General features: G+C 39.1%; 1 protein-coding gene across 15 annotated transcripts in view; it reads right to left on the bottom strand.

Moving 5' to 3' along the window:
- Window positions 1–21,903, bottom strand: part of ABLIM2 (actin binding LIM protein family member 2) — a 167,992-nt gene that overhangs the window by 13,800 nt on the left and 132,289 nt on the right. For 6 of the 15 annotated variants that reach the window (XM_072927966.1, XM_072927967.1, XM_072927970.1 and 3 more), the window contains 9 exons: window positions 20,810–20,930; window positions 19,016–19,114; window positions 13,543–13,644; window positions 12,168–12,221; window positions 8,559–8,611; window positions 7,822–7,945; window positions 3,521–3,579; window positions 1,486–1,540; window positions 91–155 (listed from right to left, as the gene is read on the bottom strand). In XM_072927966.1, the coding sequence (XP_072784067.1) occupies window positions 91–155; window positions 1,486–1,540; window positions 3,521–3,579; window positions 7,822–7,945; window positions 8,559–8,611; window positions 12,168–12,221; window positions 13,543–13,644; window positions 19,016–19,114; window positions 20,810–20,930 (732 nt within the window). The remainder of the gene's footprint in view (window positions 1–90; window positions 156–1,485; window positions 1,541–3,520; window positions 3,580–7,821; window positions 7,946–8,558; window positions 8,612–12,167; window positions 12,222–13,542; window positions 13,645–19,015; window positions 19,115–20,809; window positions 20,931–21,903) is intronic. The other 9 variants (XM_072927968.1, XM_072927969.1, XM_030270670.4 and 6 more) reach the window with 3 other exon arrangements.

Below are 21,903 nucleotides of genomic sequence, written 5' to 3'. Positions count from 1 at the left end.
AAAATGGTACATACTTGCATCCTGATTTGACAAATATTTCACTGGGACAAAAATTAATAAAATGAAATAAAAGAAAGGAACCCATGTAACCTTGCTAGGAAGTGCTGAATCTGATTGTTCTTCCAGTGGTGGAAAAGCCCTTCTTACCTTGTATTCTGCAAAAGAATGAGAACAGGTTCACAGTTTAGAATTTATTGCCATCTTTTGGTGTCACCACAATGAACATTTAGGTACATCACAAATGTGCTCTGCTACTACATTTCTCTCTTCTCAATAGCTGTTGGATAACTGCATGCATAGTAAGAATTTGACCCCCATGCCCTGAATGCTATAATCACTGTCTATTACCAAAGCAATTGTCCTGGAAATCAAAGGCTTATTACAGAAAATCCATCTCCCGATGCCATTGGGTTACACGGTGAGTATGGCTGGCAAAATTGGGTATCTCTTTTTACAGGAGGCTTATGTGCAGAGTTAAGTCAGTCTGTCATCCAAAACTCCTGCCCTTATTGTTCTTTACTGAAAATAGTTAAAATATATGGATTATTAAAGGCATGTCAGTTTGGAAACATAGATGAAAACCACTGAAATAATATAATATTACAAGATGCTAACACCCTGCACTTGGGCTGACTGCAGTGGGAGTAACAAAAGGGAAGAAAAGTTGATTTGGGGATGTGGTAACAATGAGTCCTGCATCTACACTAGCACAAGGGAATTCTAGTTAGGTCAGTGTATGACTATATATGATATACCTACACAATCTTATCTATTCACAGTGGTGATTAAATGCAACCAGGATAGCCAAAAGGTTTTCACAGACCTCTTTATGGTCTGAAATTAAATCAGAGATTGAGTCTACTTTTCAAAACCTGTACTTTAACCTATTCAAACATAGAGACAAAGATTTTTATCAACACAGAGTCATGAAGTGAAGCATTAGAGCAAGATTTTTAAAATGAGTTGAAGTGTCTTGGAAATAAAATTTTTCAAATCCTTTGAAAATTCTAACCCAAGATCCACATAAAGTGCACAGTCCACTTAAAACTGCAATAAAAGAAAACACTACAAATAAATTCTGCATTTTGAACTCTGCACTTTTTAACCACACTGTAGCACAACCAAGAAGCACAATGGACCTTTTCCAACTAGACTTGAAGGAATGATTATCTTAAATTTCCTCCTCTCTTTGATAGAAGACCAACACCACAAGGCTATTGCCACATATCTAGGATTCTGCTATTGACTCAGCCTGGTTGCACCACCCTATGATGCAAGACTTCTGTCAGGCCTTTAGGTTGGGGTAGGTAAAAAGAAGATTCTCGGTGATAAACAGGATACTGAACTGTGTCTCTGGCTCGTCATTATCATGTGAACTACAGGAAGAGCTCAGAATAGTAACTTGTATGGCAATATGTTAATTAAAATCCTGAAACGGTGAAAACACAAGGGGAGTGGAAATGATATTGCAAAAAAAAAATGTACCTTTCATCCCCCAGCTTGCATCCTGGTCCGTTTCATATTGGCCCATATTTTCAGGCTGCCAGAGAAAGAAAGAATCAATGTAGCAGCAAAATGCAAAAAAAAAAAAAAAAAAAAACACCAAAAAACCACTCTGAACATTCTGAGAGAAGAATGAAAGACATAAAATGGAAATACAGATCCTCGCGTGAGAGAAAGAGAAATAAGTCTCATTCAAATTTGACCTAATTGCTCAAGTAAGCAAGGTAACACTGAAACTGTCACTTTTCTGTGCTTCTGTGTTACTGCCATCATCACAAATCACTTCTGCTGCACTGCAACTTTTCTCCTTTTGCTTCACACTGCTGATGCCACTGACCAGGGAGAACTCTGCATGTACCATGTATGTGCTTTGTTTGAACCACTGTCTTCTTCCTTTGCTGACAAATGCTACGATGAAAAACAGTACAGGAAATCAGAAAAGCACTGTTATATGGGTTTTTTTTTCCCCCAAGGCTCATTTTTGCCTGGTAGGGTATCAGTGGTGTGCACAGCTATGCCCACAATAACCTGCAAGGCTCCCTGTTGTTTGCTTTTGGGGTTTTATTTATGCAGCACTAGGATGGCTGATTAAAAATAACAAACCACAAAAGCTGGTATGAACCTACAATCCAAACAGAGGAGATCCATTCCGAGAGGAATTTTGGCCTCAAGGATTTGACCATGAGCAACCTTTTCAACTCTCATACAGGTTTGGGATTCTGTCTATGGGACAGATGCTGCCATCTGCTGCTTTCCCATCACACTGCAAGGAATCCTGAGTGCTCCGGCCTCGGGAAGCCTTGGGATGGCTTTGGTGCCTCACCAGTGCGGTGGCTGGGCACAAAGCAGTGTTTTGCTCACTTCAGGTTACTGGCAACACCTATTCTGAACAGTAAGAAAAACCTTTTTCTTGATTCATAGGTGGGATTAGTTTTATATGGACCCTTTTAAATTCCTAAATATTACTCAAAAAAATTTCAGTGTCACTCCTTTCTTCAGAGAGGAATTCAAGAAACCAGGTATTGAAGCAACACAGACATAATTAGTTCTTTAATATTAACTCAAAGGGATGGACATTTCAGCAGCTAATGGAAAAATCCATTTAGCTACTCCTTGATAATTTCCTTCTTGTAGCTCCTTCCAAATTACTCTTAGTTTGACTCTTGTCACTGGGGAAGTTTAATCCTCCTCATGTGCTTTTGCAGGTTTCACATCTTCCTTTGGAGAAAGAAGGGAATTTGAATGAGGTCCTCTCCATGCAATTTGGAAAAAAATCAATTCTTCAAAAGGTAGGTGCACATGCATCTATGTATTGCTCATTACTATAAATCATAGTGTTTTTTCACCTTATAGTGTAAGCCATGAATTGAAAATCCATAATGTTAGATGCCAGAGATAGAAATGCCACATTGTCAAAGCTTCCATTTTATTAAAGACTAATAAAAATTGCAAAAAGGGATTAAAAACATAATTCCTAGTCTGTTCTGATCATAATTTTGTTAGACAATGTTCTTTCTAGATTGCTGCTTGTCATTCAATCTTCCTTGATCCCTCCCTGCCTTAAAAGTACAATGGCTGTGTGTGAATACACACACCACACACAGACACACATTCACACTAGAAATAACAAAACAGATGCTTCAAGGAATGCAATGGATGTGGGCTGTTCCACCTTTGCTCTAAGATCATTACTTGCCTAATTACAGGCCTGTCTCTATCATTAATTCAAGCTATCCTATGATTAATATGTGCAGCCTGTATATTTGAGATCTTTGTTTTGGGAGGAGAATCAAGATTCCCAATGCTCATAATGCACACAATTAAAAGGAGAAGCCTCAGTCAGTCTTACTCTTGCAGAGAGACAAACTGTAACCCTGTTTGGGAATTAATCTGTCAGACAGGGCTGGCAGCCAAAACACCTTTGAAGTGTTATTACTGTGTATATTTTCAACTAGTTACTGAGTTGTCTATTTATGAGACCTTATTTCCTGAAGAATGTATTTAAATGTGTACCTACCTGATGTAAGCCATTCTTTCCATAGCCAGGTAGAGAAGCAGACTTAGAATATGGAAATCCTGTAAAAGACATAATATATAGCTAAATCTTTCACAGCCTATTAAAACAGGGAGTCCAAGAAAACATCCAGAAACAGCAATTACAAGACCAATGCAAATATTCTATCAATGACAATAAATATAACTGACCTATGTTCATCTTTTCTCCATATTTCATGCACATGAACATGTGTAACAATATCTAGACCAGCAGCATGCCAGGGGCACCACGTGGAGGGAGTTATTATGGGATTTACAATATAGAAGCCTCACGCACCAAGGTGATGCAAAGCTTGAGATTTGAGAGATTATGAAATTTCTGCCTTCCAGATTGGTGTTAAATCATAATTTGAAATTGGGATTAAAGGGTTTAGATCATCACTTCTGAATGTGCTATATGAGTTCTGGGTTATGTTTTTTTTTTTTTTTTCCTTTAAAAAGATGGGTTTGATACCCTACTACTTAATTTTTTTTTTTTTCTTTCTGTAAAACTTTTCTTTTGAAAAAAGCAAAAATGAAGATACAGCAGTGGATAAATCAACCAGAGTATATACACCCAACCGAATAAAAGTTTTAAAATGTAGAAAACTGGTGAAGTGGTGTTACCACAAATAAATAATGTAACGCAGTGATGAAACAGTGTGTGGTCATTGTAAGACAACTGAAATGCCTTAATTTTAGTATTAAGACTCTAATAAGAAAGTTTAAAAGTTAAACAATAGAAGAACAAACACATGTATAATAAACATTACTGCTTCTAGTATAGGACATTATGTAAAACTGATGCAAAGTGTTACAGAAGTCAGATAGCTCAAAGAACTGAATGTACAATACTTCTTTCTGTCAAAATTATTAGCAATCTGTGTCCAAAGAGGAATGCAGGAACGGAATCCAGACCCCACTGGATTAATAAATACCCTAAGGAGATTATTAGGAATAAGAATACAGAAAGAAAATGCAAAAGATGGATCAGCAGAGAGCTCAAAATGTGCTGAGATAAACTGAAAACTGCCAGAAGTCAAGCTGAGTTAAACACTGAAAATGATATTAAAACAAATACCAAAAGTTTCTCCAGCTATCTAAATAAAAAGAGAACAAGGAAAGAAGAAATGGGATCACTGGGAGTTGCACTGTGTCAGTACTCAGCACTCAGCAAAGGTGAAAGACAAACCAGGTAGGGCTTGAGCACTGAAGAAGTATTTCATCCATGGAAGAGAAAGTGCAGTACTGAGCAAGGATGAAAAGCTAATGGATGAAAAGATACGGGTATGCCAGTGAATCTCATGATGGAAAAAAAATTCAAAGCACTTAATGTACTTAAACAGGGAGCAACAGGCTCACATTGAATTACAAGCCAAATACTTCCTGCCATTAGAGAAGGGCAACTATTCTATTTTTTTATATTTAACAGAGGAAAAAAATAACCCCAAAAAAAAATAAATCAAAACCTTGCCTGTTATGTGAATGGTAGTGCCACCAGAGAGAAGAGTAAAATAATACCAATGTGACAGAATGCCTGCAACAAAGCTGTCATCTCTGCTCTTGCCTTGAAAAAGCTGCTGTGTTGGACATCAGTGTGCAGATCAATCTCTCAGCCTTTTGGCTCCAGAGAAGATGGGCGAGTGAGGTTTGTTCTGTCGCTAAATAATACTCAGCCACCGAGGGACACTGCCCCAAGGTAAAGACGCGTGAGCAGCAGAGCCAGCCAGGCGCGGAGCTGGCGCGGGGCTGCTCCAGACCTGGCGCGGAGCTGGCGCGGAGCTGGCCCCGGAGCTGGCCTTGGAGCTGGCCTTGGAGCTGCCGCGGAGCTGGCCCGGGAGCTGCCGCGGAGCTGGCCTTGGAGCTGCCCCGGAGCTGGCCCGGGAGCTGGCCTTGGAGCTGCCTTGGAGCTGCCGCGGAGCTGGCCCGGAGCTGCCGCGGAGCTGGCCCCGGAGCTGCCCCGGAGCTGGCCCGGAGCTGCCGCGGAGCTGGCCCGGAGCTGCCGCGGAGCTGGCCCGGAGCTGCCGCGGAGCTGCCCCGGCCGGGCCGCGCCCGCGGCGCCGGCGCCACCGTGTGGCCGCCCGGAGAAGCGGAGCCGGAGCGGCCCGAAACGCAGCGCCGAGAAATTATGGAAATAATTATGGAAAATTAACTATTACACATCTACATATACAGAAACAAGACCCGTTTTCACAGGTGGATGTAAGGAGATACAAGCTCCACTCTTTCCTGTTGATTGCACAAGCCTCACACTGATGTTCTGTGCTGTTAGTTGCATTCTTCTGGGCATTTAAGTCATGTAATGCAGCAAAATTTCTACTAGAGCAAAACAACCTTTCTCTGGTTTGCTCAGAGGCTGGGCAGAAAAATGCATGGCTTTTTGCTCAGTATAGCTGGAAACATCACTACCAATTCACAGCCTGCTAACTCCCTCCACTCTGCCTGTAACCACTTGGCACCAAACCTATGCCTCACAAGTGTATTTCCTCTGATAGTCACTGACTATGCCACAGAGATGGGGCTGAAAGCCAGAGCTCTCAAGCAGAAGTGAAAGAGGTAGAGATGCTACTCTTCTGTGACCAGTGGGGGACATATGACAGACTATAAATATTCAGAGCTAAATAGGGAAACACTGAATAGAGATGGAATTACTTAGGACGTCCACAGGTATTAAAACAGTCAGGTTAGTGAGTAAAAGCATAAGGAAAGGAAATGTGTAAATTTCAGAAAGATAAAACTTCCTCAATATCATTTCCATGTAGCTGCTAATTGGGTAATGGAGTCAACTGTTGTGAGGGACAGAGAAATGCTAATAAAAAGCAATGGAAAATGAACTACAGAACCTATATTGGCACAAATGTGATATTGACCCTGACGCATGGTCAATATCTATTGTATTTCTAGTTTTAATAGTTCCACATTCCCAAGATCATAAAAAAATCTGAAAGAAGTGCTCGTATAGCAGAGTGACAGGTGTAGCAACATTCTCAGGGGAGAAAATAAACACCATAGGTTGCTCCTGTATAACACTTCTTGGTGTGCTACATACTTCTCCGTGCTTTAGAGCTGCACTTAAGGACTGGTCTCTCAAAACATGTGTAGAAGAGCATCAGATCTACTCCATAAAGCTTCCAGACATACCCCATGTATGTATGACAATGAAAAGTTTCAAAGTTGCTCATTCGTAAGCAACAATTTACAGATGTTAAGTGTGTGAGGTGCTCAGACTTGGTTTCCCCTGCACAGGGAATCCTGCAATACACCTTCTGCACATGTTTGTGATTTCTAGTGAGGATTAAGTTATCAAATTCCTTTAAGCTACACCAGTGAGACTGATGATCTAAAATAAGTTTACTTCTTTATCTTGTTACAACCTTGTGACAGTCTTTGTAGTATCTTTTTTCCCTCTTCCCTGCATAGCTAAGCCATAATTTCCTTAATATAAGTTGATGGAACCAACTATCACATTACCAAAATGCCCACAACACTGACATCCTAGCCCCGCTGCCAGACATGCCTAGCATTGGGTGCATTCTTTTGGAAAACTGCTTCCCAACTTGTTTACCCTGGATGACCTGCTAGTGCTGCATGTTTTAAAGTGGAGGAGGCAAGGAGAGGAATGTCCCAGTTATTCCTTAAAATCCATAAAATTTGTTTTTTGTCATGTATGTAACTTAAAAGTAAAATTCAGGCCCAGTAGTAATGTTTCTGACTTGCTGAAATGTGTAATAAGAAATGTGTAGAACATGTTTTTGGTACTGACAGCTAGCATGGGCCAGTATTCAGTTAAAGAATTATTCCCTTTCCCACCTGGAATATTTCTGTGACCTTGTAACTCTGAGTGATAACAAAAAAGAATGCCTAAGTTAATCTCTGGAGCAAGGAAATCTTTATGTGTATCATGATAGAGAAGGAATGGCTCCATCAATATCCAAAATACATAGTTTTTGTCAACGACTAATTAGCACAAATGAAAAATCTGCCTGATACTGCCATCCTGTCTACTGAAAACAGGTATCATACACTAAATGGGCATTTTTATGAGGAGTTTTTGTGGTAAGGAATCTCTGCTCTCCAAAGAGACAACAGTTCATTTACACAGGTAATGATGCTCTTTTCACTAATACAAATCCATATTTTCATCCTCAAACTGAACGCTCGCGAGCCACGGCAGAAGAAGCTGACAGATGGGTAATTCTGGCAGAACTGAGGCACAAAGGCTGCCAGGGAGCTGCGTGGGGCTGCAGCAGGACCCCCCTCCCTCCTGTGCCCAGCAGCACTCACGGGAGTACTGGGCGGCCGTGGCCTCCTGCGCCCCGGCAGCGAGGGACAGCGAGCGCGTCTCCGAGTCCGGGGAGTTGGTTCTGGTGTCCATATCCCCTTTCAGGATCAGCCAGCTGGTCTTCAGCTGCAGAGAGGAAAAGCCTGTTATAAGATACAGGATTTAGCACCTGGAGGCAGTTCAGCTCTCCCACCTCGGCTGCCTCACATGCCTTGTGAACTGCTTCTCTGTTAATGCTCACTGCAGCTCGTACCATCCTTTATCAAATTATAAAAACTGACTGAATGGTGAATTAGACATCACAGCTACCAGAAACTTTCAATTTTTAGCTGCACTGAGGATAGTTTCTCTGTTCATGAAGCTGCCCACTGCACCCCACTTTAGAAGGAGCCCTATGCCATTTTCTTATAATTAATCTGCTCTTGACACTTTTCTTCTAGGATGATACGCATCCTATGTCTGCAGGATTAGCTGAACCACCAATGCAGACATCGAGACCGAGTGAAAATCCACAGTTCATTGCTCTTAATCTCAATATCCCTTCTTCTCTTTACTGTAGAATGTACATTCTAAACCCTCTGGGTGAGAGATTAAGCTTTTCTTTGTCTTTTCAGAAAGACCTAAAAGTAGTAATGATTATTTCAATTACTTAAAAGAATACCCTTACATATGAATGTGTTTTAAAAACCAGTTACTTCAAGAATGATCAATACTTCCTTTTGTTCTTTCTGATCATTACCTTCTTACTGTCCTGATCCAAGCTTCCATCCTCCCCTTCTGATCTTCTTGCTGCTGTAAGATTTAAATTAATTTTAAAAATTTGAACAGAATGCATCTTATTTTTTGTCTTCTGTTTTGACTGTACTTATGTTCCAAGTATTTTTAAGAGGGGGAGAAAAATCAGTATAAAAAAAATAGAGTGTGACAGAAAATTTGATGTGTAGAGCTGTGGCTTCACATAATTAATCAAAGTAATTCTGAAATTATTACAGTTATCCTTCATGTATACAGTGAATTTAGAGAATCTATTCCTGCTGGATTTTGAACCTTCATTTTCAGGAATAAACTGCTTTTGGGGAATGATTGGTGGCAAAAAGAATTGTACATCATAATTTAGGGACAAATTTCTATGGGCACCATTTACAGGGAAGCCACTTCCCTGTTCTGTGTTACAACCATGAAAATACAAGCAGTCACACAGATATTTTGTAGTCAGCACATCTGGGCCTCCTGGGATCCCAAAGAGGATAGACAATCATGGTAAAGAAAATTATGAACAAACATGGCACTGCCTCTTTATCAAATATTACTTAAAATATATTTATTAAATATGCAAGGGAGATTTCATCAGACTCTAAAATTCAAAATTCTTGACCAACAAATTTTTATGATTGTATTTTCCTCTTCTGCCCATATTGTCCTCTTAAAGAATGTTTCTCAAAAATAGTTGCTGATGTTTTACCATTGGCTAATACATTTCCTTGTAACCTTTCAACTTGCTGAGAAGAAAACTGAAAACCTAAAAGCTCTTCATTAGATAGTTCCCAACCCTTGAATGTGCTTTTCCTTGTCTTTTATTTCCCAGGATATTGTTCCAGACAGCGAGTTACTCTCAAGAATCTTACAGAAAGTTTTGTGCCAAATTTCACACAATTTCAGGTAAGTTCTTAAAATTTGAGCCCTACTTGTCTTTGCATTCCTCTGGGTAGTTTGGAGAGAGTTTTAATGGTGCAAAACTGGAATAGTGGAAGAACAGAGCATAAATTTAAGCTCATGAGAAATGAATGTGACAAAGGGGGTTGTCTGCAATGCCCGAGAAAAATGGCCCTGTGCAATGTAGAAAGAAAATGTAATTATTATTAAAAGAAAGAGTACAATAATACAAAAGTTAAGGCTCAGATGAGATTCTTAGAGACAGAGATTAAATTGCACCATTAGCAGTGCTGGAAAACTCCCAGCAAGTTGGAAAAAACTCTGTCCTCTCCAGTTCCCCAGCCATCATGTCTGCAGAGGATCTGCCCTGTGTCTAAACAACACAGGTGAAAGGCCACCACCAGAAGTATTTCAGTGTTATTCTGATGCAATTTCTGGTGCCATTGTACAGCTCACATCCAGACCTTAACTGGTTTTCTGAGGAGGTGGTAGCTAAAAAATGACAAATTGCCATATGGAGAATATCTGTAGGTCAGAGGTGAAAATCTGGAACTGCAGAGGGTTTGGCTGCTTCCACCCACTTCAATTTATTGTGGGAATTAAAAAAAAAAAAAAAAAAAAAAAAAAGCTGGGTTAGAAAACATGAACAGCATTATGAAAAAGGCTCTCATAATTATCTCATAGCATCCTGACAAAGGTATAAGGGTATTTTCCCAAGATGGCAAGCTGCTTCTCTGAGGAATAAAATAGGAAGGAATATTCAAATATGACAGATAATGAATAAAGTCCCTATACTACAAGAAGGCCTTAAACCTGGTTCACAGGCCTTAAACCTGGTTCACAGATAGTCACAGATATTTTGGAGCATACCCTAAACTGCAAGTCAACAAGTTATTCCAGGTTATGTGTACAGATCTTGCTCCCATTACATCAGAAATTTGTATAGAGGACCTGATGCATTTTTTGTAAATTTTATTTTTGTTTCAAGACATTGATGTTTTCAAAGGAGAAACACCCCATGCTTGATTCAAGATTTTTATTCAGAAATTTCAAGAAAGTTCCACCAGATCTTGAGAGCATCTGACTTCAAAGAGATGCAGAGGATTTACAGCCAAAATCAGTGAGGGCCATGAAGGCCAACCCCTGCCAAGCTCCTGAGAAGGCTTCAAATAACACAGTGCTGGCAGATAAATCCAAGTGCCCTGAATTTCATCAGTACTGAGCATTAGCTTCACCACTACAAGGGATACTCGGTTCGGCCATGAATCCCAATGTGATTTCAAAACTTGTTTAGTAACTTTGAATGATATTCAAATATTTCTAAAACACAAACACACACACACAACCATGCAGGCTCCTACACTCTTCACTTCCCAACTCCAGCTCTGAGCCTGATCTCTTGCATGTTCCATTCTTCCACCACCTTTTTCTCATTCTGGAATCGGTTGTTTATAATAGAAACACAGAAGCTGTAGCTACAGCAATCTGCTGGGTGCTGATGTAACTAATACCTTTTAAACTAAATGTTTTGGAAGAGCTTCTTGCACTTCTTGTTTTAAAGAACATTTTTGTGCTTGTTTGTTCAAACTTGGTCTCTTCAACAAAGGAATGTTCTCTGGCTCCTTTTCAGTATGAATTGGTGTCCCATTAGCTTAAGGAGCTAAATCATCAGCTGCTTATGTGTTCATGCTTTAGTTGCAAGTCCTTCCAGAACAAAAGATAAATGTTTTTAAATTTGATTTTAATTTGTATTATTTTATTGAAAGACAAGTTTATTGATTTTTGTTGTTGTTGTTGTTTCTAGATTTTATGGGTTTTGGGGATTTTTTAGTTATAGTAAATTATGTTTTACCCTCTGGTAGGAAAAAAAAATGTATTTTCAACACAATCTTTCAAAATGTCTATAATGTAGAAAAGAAAGTTTAAAACATATATTCTTGTTAACCTATTGAGATTGCTGACTTGCTAGTTTAATTCTCTGCTCACTTCAGTGATTACAAGGACAACTCCATACAGCAGTGCAAAACTGACATAATCCAGACTTCAACAGACAGCAACTAATATAAAAGTGCCCAGTCTGCAAATATAAAGCTGATGCTTAGAATCCTCTTTGCAAACCAAATGTATCTATAAAATTAAATTACACAGCCAGGATACAGGATATCAGAGTCCTATCATCAGCTTCTGTAAATGAGTGAAACTATGCTGACTTACACTAGATGATCGTTACTTTGCATTTGTTCATGATTTTTCCAAACCGCATTATAATAATCAACCTTTTTAGCTGTCTGTCTTTTCTTTTTTTTTTTTTTTTTTTTTTTGCTCAGCCTGAGAAGTTGCTACAATCTAAGAACTTATATTGAGGAGCAGGCACAGAGAGGCAGGAGAGGGCAAACAGGGCGTGGAACAGTGGTCAGGGCATAGCACAGCAGTTTATGTGGCACTCATTATCAGCTCTGAATCATCACAACATATCAAAATACCAGGATCCCAGTTTTGGAGGACTTATTGTATCCGTGGACATCATGTTATACAAAATGCTATTTAATTTTCATGTTACTTTTTCTCCTTTTCTATTTGAGGTTGTAGGGACATAATGACATGCAAAGACTACAGCAAAAGAATTTGGGAGTCAACACACATTTTTTTGCAAAGACACATAGATAAAACTGCAAGAGGAAAAAGCAGACTGTACCATGCTGTTTGTAGATAGGAGGTTTCCTATAGATGTTATCTTTTACGCCAGTGTCTGGGGAAGAGGAAAGAGAAAGGAAAGAATGAAAGAATAAACAAGCAGTTCAGACCATGCTGCTCTTGTTTCCTCTCAGCAACAGTAACAATGCAAAAACCTCAGCAACCACTATGCATTCATTCAGTGCTTTGCCACTCACTGGTAATTAAAAGAGAATGGAACTTTATCCATCATAAGCTAAAAACCTTTATACCTACCTATGCAACATAATCCCCCCATAGTCCCTCAAAATGCTCTAAGACAACTTGAGTGGCATCCCTTTGGTGATATGTAGGTGGTTTCATCTGCACCACCAGTATATACTTCAAAATCAGCAAAAAAGAAACTGGCACACTTGCCACTACTGGAAGTTCTTATAGGAGTACAACAGACTACTACAACTGTTACACTGGAAAATAATTTTCTCCATTATTTATAAATAGAGTGTACATGTTCAGGTATGAATGTTTATACTGGAAATACAAATTATTCTTTCAGGAAATCCTATAATTTGTCTGTACTCTGAATTGTACAGCTAACTTGGCCTTCCAGGCATTTTCTGGATGCACTCAGAGCCACAGTCCAGGGCTCCCATATCACATTGTACAGACATCAGATTTACTCAGTACTGTGAACCTGAGCAGATAGAATTCCTAATTGTGGCCTGTTTACAGAAACATTATTTACAGAAGCTAAATGTGAATAAAAAAAGAATTACATTGAGGAGGTAGATGTGCTTACCAGTCAAAAAGCTAAACAGTGTGGATGTAAGTTTAATGTGCTTGCTGACTGAACTTGAAAACAGTAGAGTACATATACAAAGACAGCCACAATGAGCCTCCTGCAGTTCTGAAGTCCTACAGCTTCTTTTAAAGTTTATGTTACTATTACTTAAATTCAGATAATAGAATGATAAGAAAAAAAAAAACCCAAATATCATAAAACCCCTTCAGTCATTCTTCCTGCACAAAAATTCAATATATCTATGCAGTTATAGCACTATAAATCATAGGATCTTAAAAACATTAAGGCTGTAAAAGATGTCTAAGATCATCTAGTTCAGCCACTAACCCAGCACTGCTGTAACTTTGTACTCTTGGTAACATTTTTCATTCTGTTCCTTCTGTAAAGCAATTTTTTAACATATAGGTACATGGGCACACAGCTTTCTTTTATTTTTGAGATGAAGTTTAACAACAGATATTCACTTAGTAGACATTTTCCCTTTATACACTTTGAAATTCACAAATCAATAAAAAGAAAAAAAAAAAAGGAATTACATTCAGAAGAGAACAAACAGGTGAAATTGAAGATCAAAAGCTAAGCATTTAATGCCTACCTGGAATATGGAAATGCCTAGGAGCCTGCTGATAGACAGAAGGTGAAGATTTGCTGTCAGAGTACATGGATAAGCTTGGAGTGCTCCGACCACTTTCACTGCCTCCAAGGGGAAGAGCAAAGAAAGCAGATAAAAGAAAAATGGAAAGCAAAGTAGAGTATTTCAAGCATAAAAGCTTGTTCAGAATGACTTGTTAATCCAACAGTTTTAAATATATGTTTTTGTAAAACTCATTCTTTTTCAGCATTGTATATTGGCTCAGACTCCAAACACCTCATCAAAAATTACTATCTGATAGATATCAGATTAAGATGCCCTACTTTGAAGTGAAAATTTCTCTTTTAATGATGCTTTTAAAAAGAAAATCAAAGGATAAGAACATCCAGAATCTTGCAATGTGTTTTGCATAGCCTTAACTGATTAATCTACTGATCAAGTGTTTTAAAAGTTTAATGCTATGGCTCGTAGCCTGCCCCTGAAAATAGTAATACATAATTCAGTAGTGTTTAAATTATCTCAAAGCAGGACTAGACCAAAACATAAACCTTATGGTTAAGTAAAAAAATCCTGCAGAGATGTTGAAATTTGGCTTTCAATTGCAAACTTTTCCCACAGGTAACATGCCACAGCCTTTTTATGCAAACAAGGTTGGATTATCAAGTCATGGATCTATAATGCCATAGTCACTTCACCAGATTTCAAGACACACTTAGGATTTTTTCCATCTTCATTTTTCAACTTGTTTTTTCAAATGTTGATTAGGTGCCATTCATCACCTCTTGGCTTATTCCCTGAAGCACACTCTATGGCATTATAGTGCTGCTTGGCAAACAAAAAAGTAAAGCTCTACTTTTTTGGGACTTGTAAAATCCTTTTAGTTTACAGCACTGTTAAGCAACTGGAAGCAAACATGACATTTATTCTTACATCAAATGACTGTTAATTTGCTGTTATTGTTTTAGTGTGGATGAAGCACAAATTTAATGGCTAGTAATGATGATGGTGTAGCAAGTTTCTGTGGGTAAAGAAAGTACAGCAGCTCAGGGCATTAGATCTGCCTTCATGAAAGGGATGTTTCATAACCACAGACCTACGGGGTTACCAGAGCTGTCGAGGCCATGCCCGTGGAGGTGCCTCTGCTGACACAGTGGGTGCATGGCCATCCCACTGTCACCAAAGCCAGCCTTGCCATGCACCACTGAGGCCAAGGGGACAGTGCCACCGAGCCCAGTGGGAGCAGAGACAGGACAGACGAGGTCAGAAGAGCGTGCTGTGCTATCTCATGACAATACACTAACTGATCCATCCTAAATTTTCTGTCTGTAGTGTTCACAGTAGACCAAAAATTAAAACTCAAAAGCTATTCAGCTGTGACCACTCAGTAAGAGTGATTTCTTCTTGAAAAAGGGTAATCCGAGATGTCGAGAAATCGAAATCCCAACTACAGGTGCTGATGGCCTGTGGTCCTTCAAAATGTTAAGAAAAAATTATGGAATTACTAAGAATCTGGTGCATCACCACAAGCTTGCAGGCATGTAGTCCTCAGACAAGAAACCAGACAGTTATTCAGTTTCTTGATTCCTCCTTTGCCCTTGGAAGGAAAAAAGTGGGGACAAGTTTTCACTCCACATTTATGAATTCCCACTTTCTTTGCTGCTTGCTGCCTATCCCTATTAAATAGAAGAAGCCTCAATGTCACTAGTAGATACTTTCTAAAATAAGGTCCATTACAGCTCCAAAATTCTTAAAAATTCTGTAATGTCCTTCACTCAAATTAGATATTGTTATTGGAGTTATCTAATTTGAACAGAAAATGAAAGCTCTCAAGCAATTTCCACAGTGTATTGATTCCTCATTTACTTAAAAATTAGCATATTATTAGAATGTCTATTCATATATGATCTGCATGAATAATCACTTCATTGAGCAGCGACCCAAGGTGCTGGTATCGTACACACACAGAAAGTAATTTCTCAGTGATAGTATAGAGTGTCAGCAAGGAATCAGGAGGAATTATTAGTTAAGAGGAATAAACTTGTAGGAACACAAGATATGAGTGCAAGCACCGTGGGACAGGGAAACTAAAAATTGCTCAGTGCAAGGATCATCTGTGTGGAGCAGTTTGCAAAGTCATCACCTCTAACTTGCTCAAAATGGAAGAGTTAAGGATGAAATTATGGAAAAGGTTCTTCTTGGACTCCACTCGTACAAACTGATGCACATTTGAACTTTAATTCTGCCACTGATTCAGATAAACATGTGAGTAGTTGTATTTCACATTTTGCATACAAAAGTGTTTAATAATAAAGCAAACAGAAGACCCATGTAGAAAGTTAATGAGTAGGAACTACAGACAGCTGCTTAAGCTAGGCTATAATTTAAATCTCTAAAATGAGACTTTGCCAATAAACTATCTCTTTCAAGGTTTGCCTAGTATAGACTGAAGAAGAACTTCAAATAAATTCTCAGAGAAAAGGCAACTACCAGAGAGAGCAATTTTTCAAACTTTTGGGTTTGCCTCCTGTCATAAGCAGCCACAGGCTGTGATCAGTGAAGAGCAAAAAACCAGAATCCTGAACTCTTCCCTGAGTGTTTTTTAACTTGGAAAGAATCTGGGAAGGCGTACTTTAAACTTGAGTGTAAACCACAAAAACTTCCTTGTGTCTCCTGGCTGCTGACAGGGCAGGCTGTACTTTTAACCCTGTGTGTGTAGAGCCAACTGACCAGGGCTCAGACCATGCTCCATTTTCAAGGGGAAAAGTATAATATTGCTTGTATCTCCTACTTAGTCAGCTTGTATCTTACCTGTGAGGATGAGAAATTTCATAATAAGTTACAGTAAGAGCTACCCAAGTTCAGGGCTGAAGAACAAACAGATGCCACTGGCTGAATGAGGGAGCTGTCCAAGCCTACTCACAAAACTGGACCCTTTAATCTCTGCCCATGGTGACTAAATTAGAAGTTTTTTGAAGTTTGATGACTAATTCTTTTCAAGTTTTCAAAGCCAAAAAAAAAAAAAAAGGGTTTTGGAAGCTGTGCTCCTGCACTAGAAAGGCAAGATAATTTCCACTATGTTTTAAGCAAACATTTCTTTCAACAGGGCTCATCACACTTAAAGATTCATCACCTCAAGAGGACTTAATACACCAAGCATAGGTGCTTGGAATATCACAGATATCACTTGCAGTGGCATGAACTGTGAAACTTTCTTGAAGTGAGGTTGTCACAGGACTTCTTCTGAAGACAAAAATCCTTAAAAGAGCACAACCTCCAAATTATCTGCCTTCATGATAAATAGCAGCTCATCCCAATACACTTCTTGGGAGCTAGACTGCAGAACACTGATGGAAGAACAGGAACTTAGTAATCATATTTCTCACTGGAAAAAATTATGAACCCTGTCATTCTCAGGAAGAATATGAGGCAACCTCAGTGAAATCAAAAGGAAGATTTTGCTTGTCTTAATTTCCCTAGGGTAGTAATGTATCTGTCTACTGGAAGTGTAAAGAAATCTCTTTTATGACATAAGTGGAGTGCTGGTTATAAAGAGATTACTTCTACTATAGTGCAGTGTATTATTTTTGGATCTTATAATTTTTTTAAAATAAGCAGGATCTCACTTTCTTACAACTGAAGTGGGAACATCAAGGTTGGTCTGGATACAAACCAACTATTGCTACAATCCCACTCTTCCCACACTAACCACTTTGAAGAGAAAAAAAGAGCACATCCACACCATCAAAAGGCTTCCTAAGATAAGGAAAAAAAACACATTCTGGAACCCTGAATTCAGAGACCTTGAAGAGGATGAAGCAAATCTTCTGACTCATTTTGGACAGAGACATTAACTCAGTGTAAACCAGTGAATAATCTATTCAACCTTGGCAGGGCTCAGGATTACCTACTTAGGAAAATTATATAAAGGTTCACCTACCTCACAAGAACACTGTAGGCACTAAAAGGTACTGTCTGCAAAATAGTTTAGCTCCTTGATAAAAAAAGTGCCTCAGAATTGCAAAATATTATAATTTTGATCACATTACTAATAATTATTTGGGCACAAGGAGCTACCACTTGACGATTCCTTCATCCAAACAGCAGCATTTAATAATTGCTGCTCCTCTGAGAAACAGCAGGTAGCACTGAGCAGAAACTCATTTGCACAGGAGTGCTGCCAAGCAACTGCCAATGGGACTTTGAGAAAGAGCTTTCCAGGCACTGAAATCGTGTGCTGCAGCACACCAGAGAAGTTTCTCTTATTCAGTACACCAGGTTGGATAGAACCATCCAAAATGAGAGGACAGATAGAAAATCAGTTCAAACAGTGTCTCAGAGAATACCAGGGACTGTGTCAGCCTTTCAGAAGTGTGTGTGAGGCTGACTGCTCCTGGTCATGGAAAGGAGCTTTGCAGGTAGCCTCTAAAACAACAACAAACAGTTTAATCTCATCAGTTCGTTCCTCCAAATTTTCTCTTAAGGATCATATCTGGATGTCTCAAGCTTGATTCTGTTCCTGTTTATCTCAGTGAAATTCAGCTGACTTTGGGCAGCACGAGGGCCCAAAAAAGAGGCATTAGTTATTATTCCAAAGGCAATGAGTACCTGCTATTCACTTGAATGTGCAAGTCTGTCTCCTGCAGAGGGTCCAATCCCTTTTCTTTACTGGTTACAACCTCAAGAACAACAGTTTTATTTTATTAAGTCAGACAGTATATGAGAGTCAAGGAACAGGCATTGAAAATGTTTGCCATTGATGTGGCCTCACAGTTCATATTGTTACTAGAGAAGACAGACTCAGGGAAGACAAACGTGGTAGGTAAATGCCTTCTCTCTCAGATATTTACCAACTGACTAAAAAAAAATCTTTGCCTCAAAGGTTCTTGGTATTCCTCAGCACTGTCTCTTCACAACACGGAGGTTGCTAGAAGTTAATATCCACTGAAAAAAAAAAAACTAATGGCAAGGAGAACAAATTGTTACTGTTTTATAAGATATGGCACAGATTAATTCATAATCAGTGCCATTGCACCGATGTAACCAGCTGTCATAATTTTTGTCAATGCTACAAATAATACGAAGAATATCTAAATGCAGGTTGGAAGGTTAGATAACTGATCATCCTATGCTGTATCAAATGTGTAAGCTTATTATACTATTTAGCATCACCAAAAAGGGTAAAGGTATTTTAGAACTAAGAGATTTTTAAATATTTTTGTTCCTCAGTTTCATTATAGAAGCTAATTCTTTCCCTCTACCCCTCTGAAAGACACTGAACACTCACTGAAAAAGCAAAAATAAAACACCCCATACCCATTCAGTTTGTAAAACTTACACAGTACATCAAGGAAAGCATTTGCACAAAATTAAGACAAATTTTATCCAAGTGAAAGCCATGCTTGCACAGACATAAAAGTGAAACACAGCTGAATAAATCTACATTATCACAGCACGGTTTTGCATTCCTGGACCTTACCTTTGAAGAAAGGGATGTAATGATGTCTGAATGTAGATGTAAGGCTTGGGTGTTGGGGCAGGGAGATGCAGCTACTGGTACCAAGACTGTGAGTACCAGCTGGGGGCAACAGAGAGTAAGTGAAAATAAACTATTTAGTTCACTTACTGAAAGCCACAAATTACAATGCCATCCTTTTTTTTCAGGAACATTTTCCTCCTGATGCTTAGAAAACATACAGTTTACATTTAAGTCTTCCTCTTTCTCTGGTTATTGCTAAAACCATGCCAGTGGCCACGCTATGGGGTCGGCCAAGGGACGGGGGCTTTCTGCAGCCAGAAATCACCCAAAATGCTGGAATGCATCGGAAAATATTCCAGAAAAGGCACCACAAAAAGCACGGCTGCACTCAGGGGAAAACCTGCATATTAAAAAGCTGCAAGAGGGAATGGGAAATGCTCATAATGGATCTAATGAAATGAAATGGGAAGAGCCTTGTCTCTGCAGAGAACTGTGCCACGAGTGGGTCCAGTTCTCACTGTCGGTGCTGTACACTGGTAGGATTTAGTTCACAGTGCACAGGGAACTCGAGTGCATGGCTAACTGAAGTATTTGAAGAAACATCCTGAAGTTATTTGAGCTCTGAAAGTTAGATATGCGATTAAGTACCTTGAAAAATATTCTCAAGTCATCTCTGCTTTGCTGCAATAATGTCCTGATAACACAGTTTGCAGGATCAGTGGCAATTATTTAAAATGGCGATTATGAAGATTATCTTCTAAATTTTAAAGCATTAGATTTTATTTGGAATTCCTTTTGTCTTTCCTCCTTGCTTTAACACTGTGCTACTAAGATGAGGCTACCAGACATTCAGCAGAGATTAATGTCACTCTAATAATTTTTTTTTATACTCCACCTCATTTCCATTTTGTCAAAGACTTTGTGTAGTACAAATATTAAATTCCTGTAAAAACTGTTTCTATTACCTCTAAAATCTTCATTTCCCCTGGAAAGAGTAAGAACTTGCATATTTTCAAACTATTTTAGAATTATAATGTATCCCAAATGAAATTAAAAGACAACAACAAAAAAAATATAAACACTCTGTGTTCTTCACCTAAATGATGGAGTAGAGAAAAAATACAATTAATTTTGAGCAATGTCACCAATTACTTCCAAGGATAAAACCCTGTACAGAGTCCAAATATGAATGAGGTTTTGTAAAACATTCCCATGCAAAGGTCAAAAGGAGATGATCCCTCTTGTCTGTGTAACAAGAGCACCAACACAGCTGCTACTACAGCCCAAAGCTGCAAAAAACACCCTATAAACTTCTAAACTAAAGCAACTTGGCCTTTAAAATTCAGCCACCAGAATTAGTCATTCCTCCAGCTCTTACACTGTGGAGAGGGGACAAGAACCACGACCCTGTGGTACAAGAACGTAACACAAGGTCACTCGATCACCCTCTTGGCTTTGTGTGCATTCACTGCTACTGTGCCACACCTTGGAAAAACTGTGGATTGAGTGTGTATCTTCAGGCAGGATGAGACCAGGATTAAGTCCCTTAAACCATCTTATCTTGTGTATACACAGAATCAATTTTTCGTAAATGCCTAGTTTTGTTTTCCTGGATGCACGTTCCTGAAGCAGTTGTTGCCTTTCTCTTCATGGAACTCACTCTTCACCGTAAGTAAATCACTGCAATGAACTGCTATTCCACCTTAAACCCCTCTCTGCTGGAGTCAATTCTACTTATAACATTACAAAGTAATGGAAAAAATCTAAAGAATAAGTAAGGCTGCTTTGGATTACCTGGTCTGCTGTAATGCTGAGGAGAATGGGAGGTGGGGGTGTACCGACCATAGCCCAGGGAGCCAGCAGAGCTAGGACTTGATGTCCTGTACTGCTTGAAAGATCTGTCATCTTGGTCACCCTTAGAGGAAGAGAGGAAACACATGTTATTAGGGAAGAGAAGCAACTTCTCAAACAGGCAGAATATGCCATCTCGTGTGTTCCTGTGCTGTGTAGATGGGAGGCAATGCTGCCCTAAGATTCCATGCAGTCCTAATGAAATGGGGTGGCTTTCAGCACCTCCACCTGCAGAGTGACTGAAAGAGCTCTGCCAAGTACCAGAGAATGGTCATGGTGCCAGGAAAGTCAGCACAGACATAAATCTAAAATTACAATTTAGTTTGAAAAGGACAGTAAAGATGCTGCTTCAAAACAGTGTAATTTCTTGAACAAATGAAAGTGGGTGGAAGATGAGCTCAGGTCAGCATGACAGAGTTATGGTCACTTTGCACCCATATGAATAGATGCATAATGGTTGCAGACAACACAAAAATCAGCATTTGCTGGTTTCACTACATCATGAAACTGATTGTGTATAAATTGCCCCGTGTGACACACTGTAACATGGCCATTACCTAAGAAACCCAATATTAACACATTAGCATTAATACTGCACCATTGTGCAGAGGCATTCATACAATCCAATTCCCAATAAACCCCTGGCTTCAACAAGTTAAAACCATGTACACATCCTCCAAGCCTCTGATTTTCAACAGCTTGTTAAGCTGCAACTGCAATTTGCAAGTAGGGTCTTCTAAACAGTAAAGAACTACTGAGTGAAATGGACGGGGAAGTGACTTTGTAAAAACTAGCTATAAAATCAAATTCAAAATTCCCCTGTTTATAAGACATGTGAGAATAGGGTTAAGTTCATATTAGAACAAATCAATGTAACCTGCAGATGCTCTTTTATGGAAAGTCATACTTAAAAATTGCTTCCCCTCTCGTGTTCCAGTAGAAAAGCATGAAGATATCCTACACTGTGACAGTGTCAAGTGACAAGTGTCAGTCACTTATCATGAATATGGGGATGCCTTTAGGCATCTGTGTGATTC

This window comes from Taeniopygia guttata, chromosome 4 (genome assembly GCF_048771995.1).
Source record: "Taeniopygia guttata chromosome 4, bTaeGut7.mat, whole genome shotgun sequence".
NCBI lineage: Eukaryota > Metazoa > Chordata > Aves > Passeriformes > Estrildidae > Taeniopygia > Taeniopygia guttata.
This window is presented reverse-complemented; position numbering and strand designations above follow the sequence as displayed.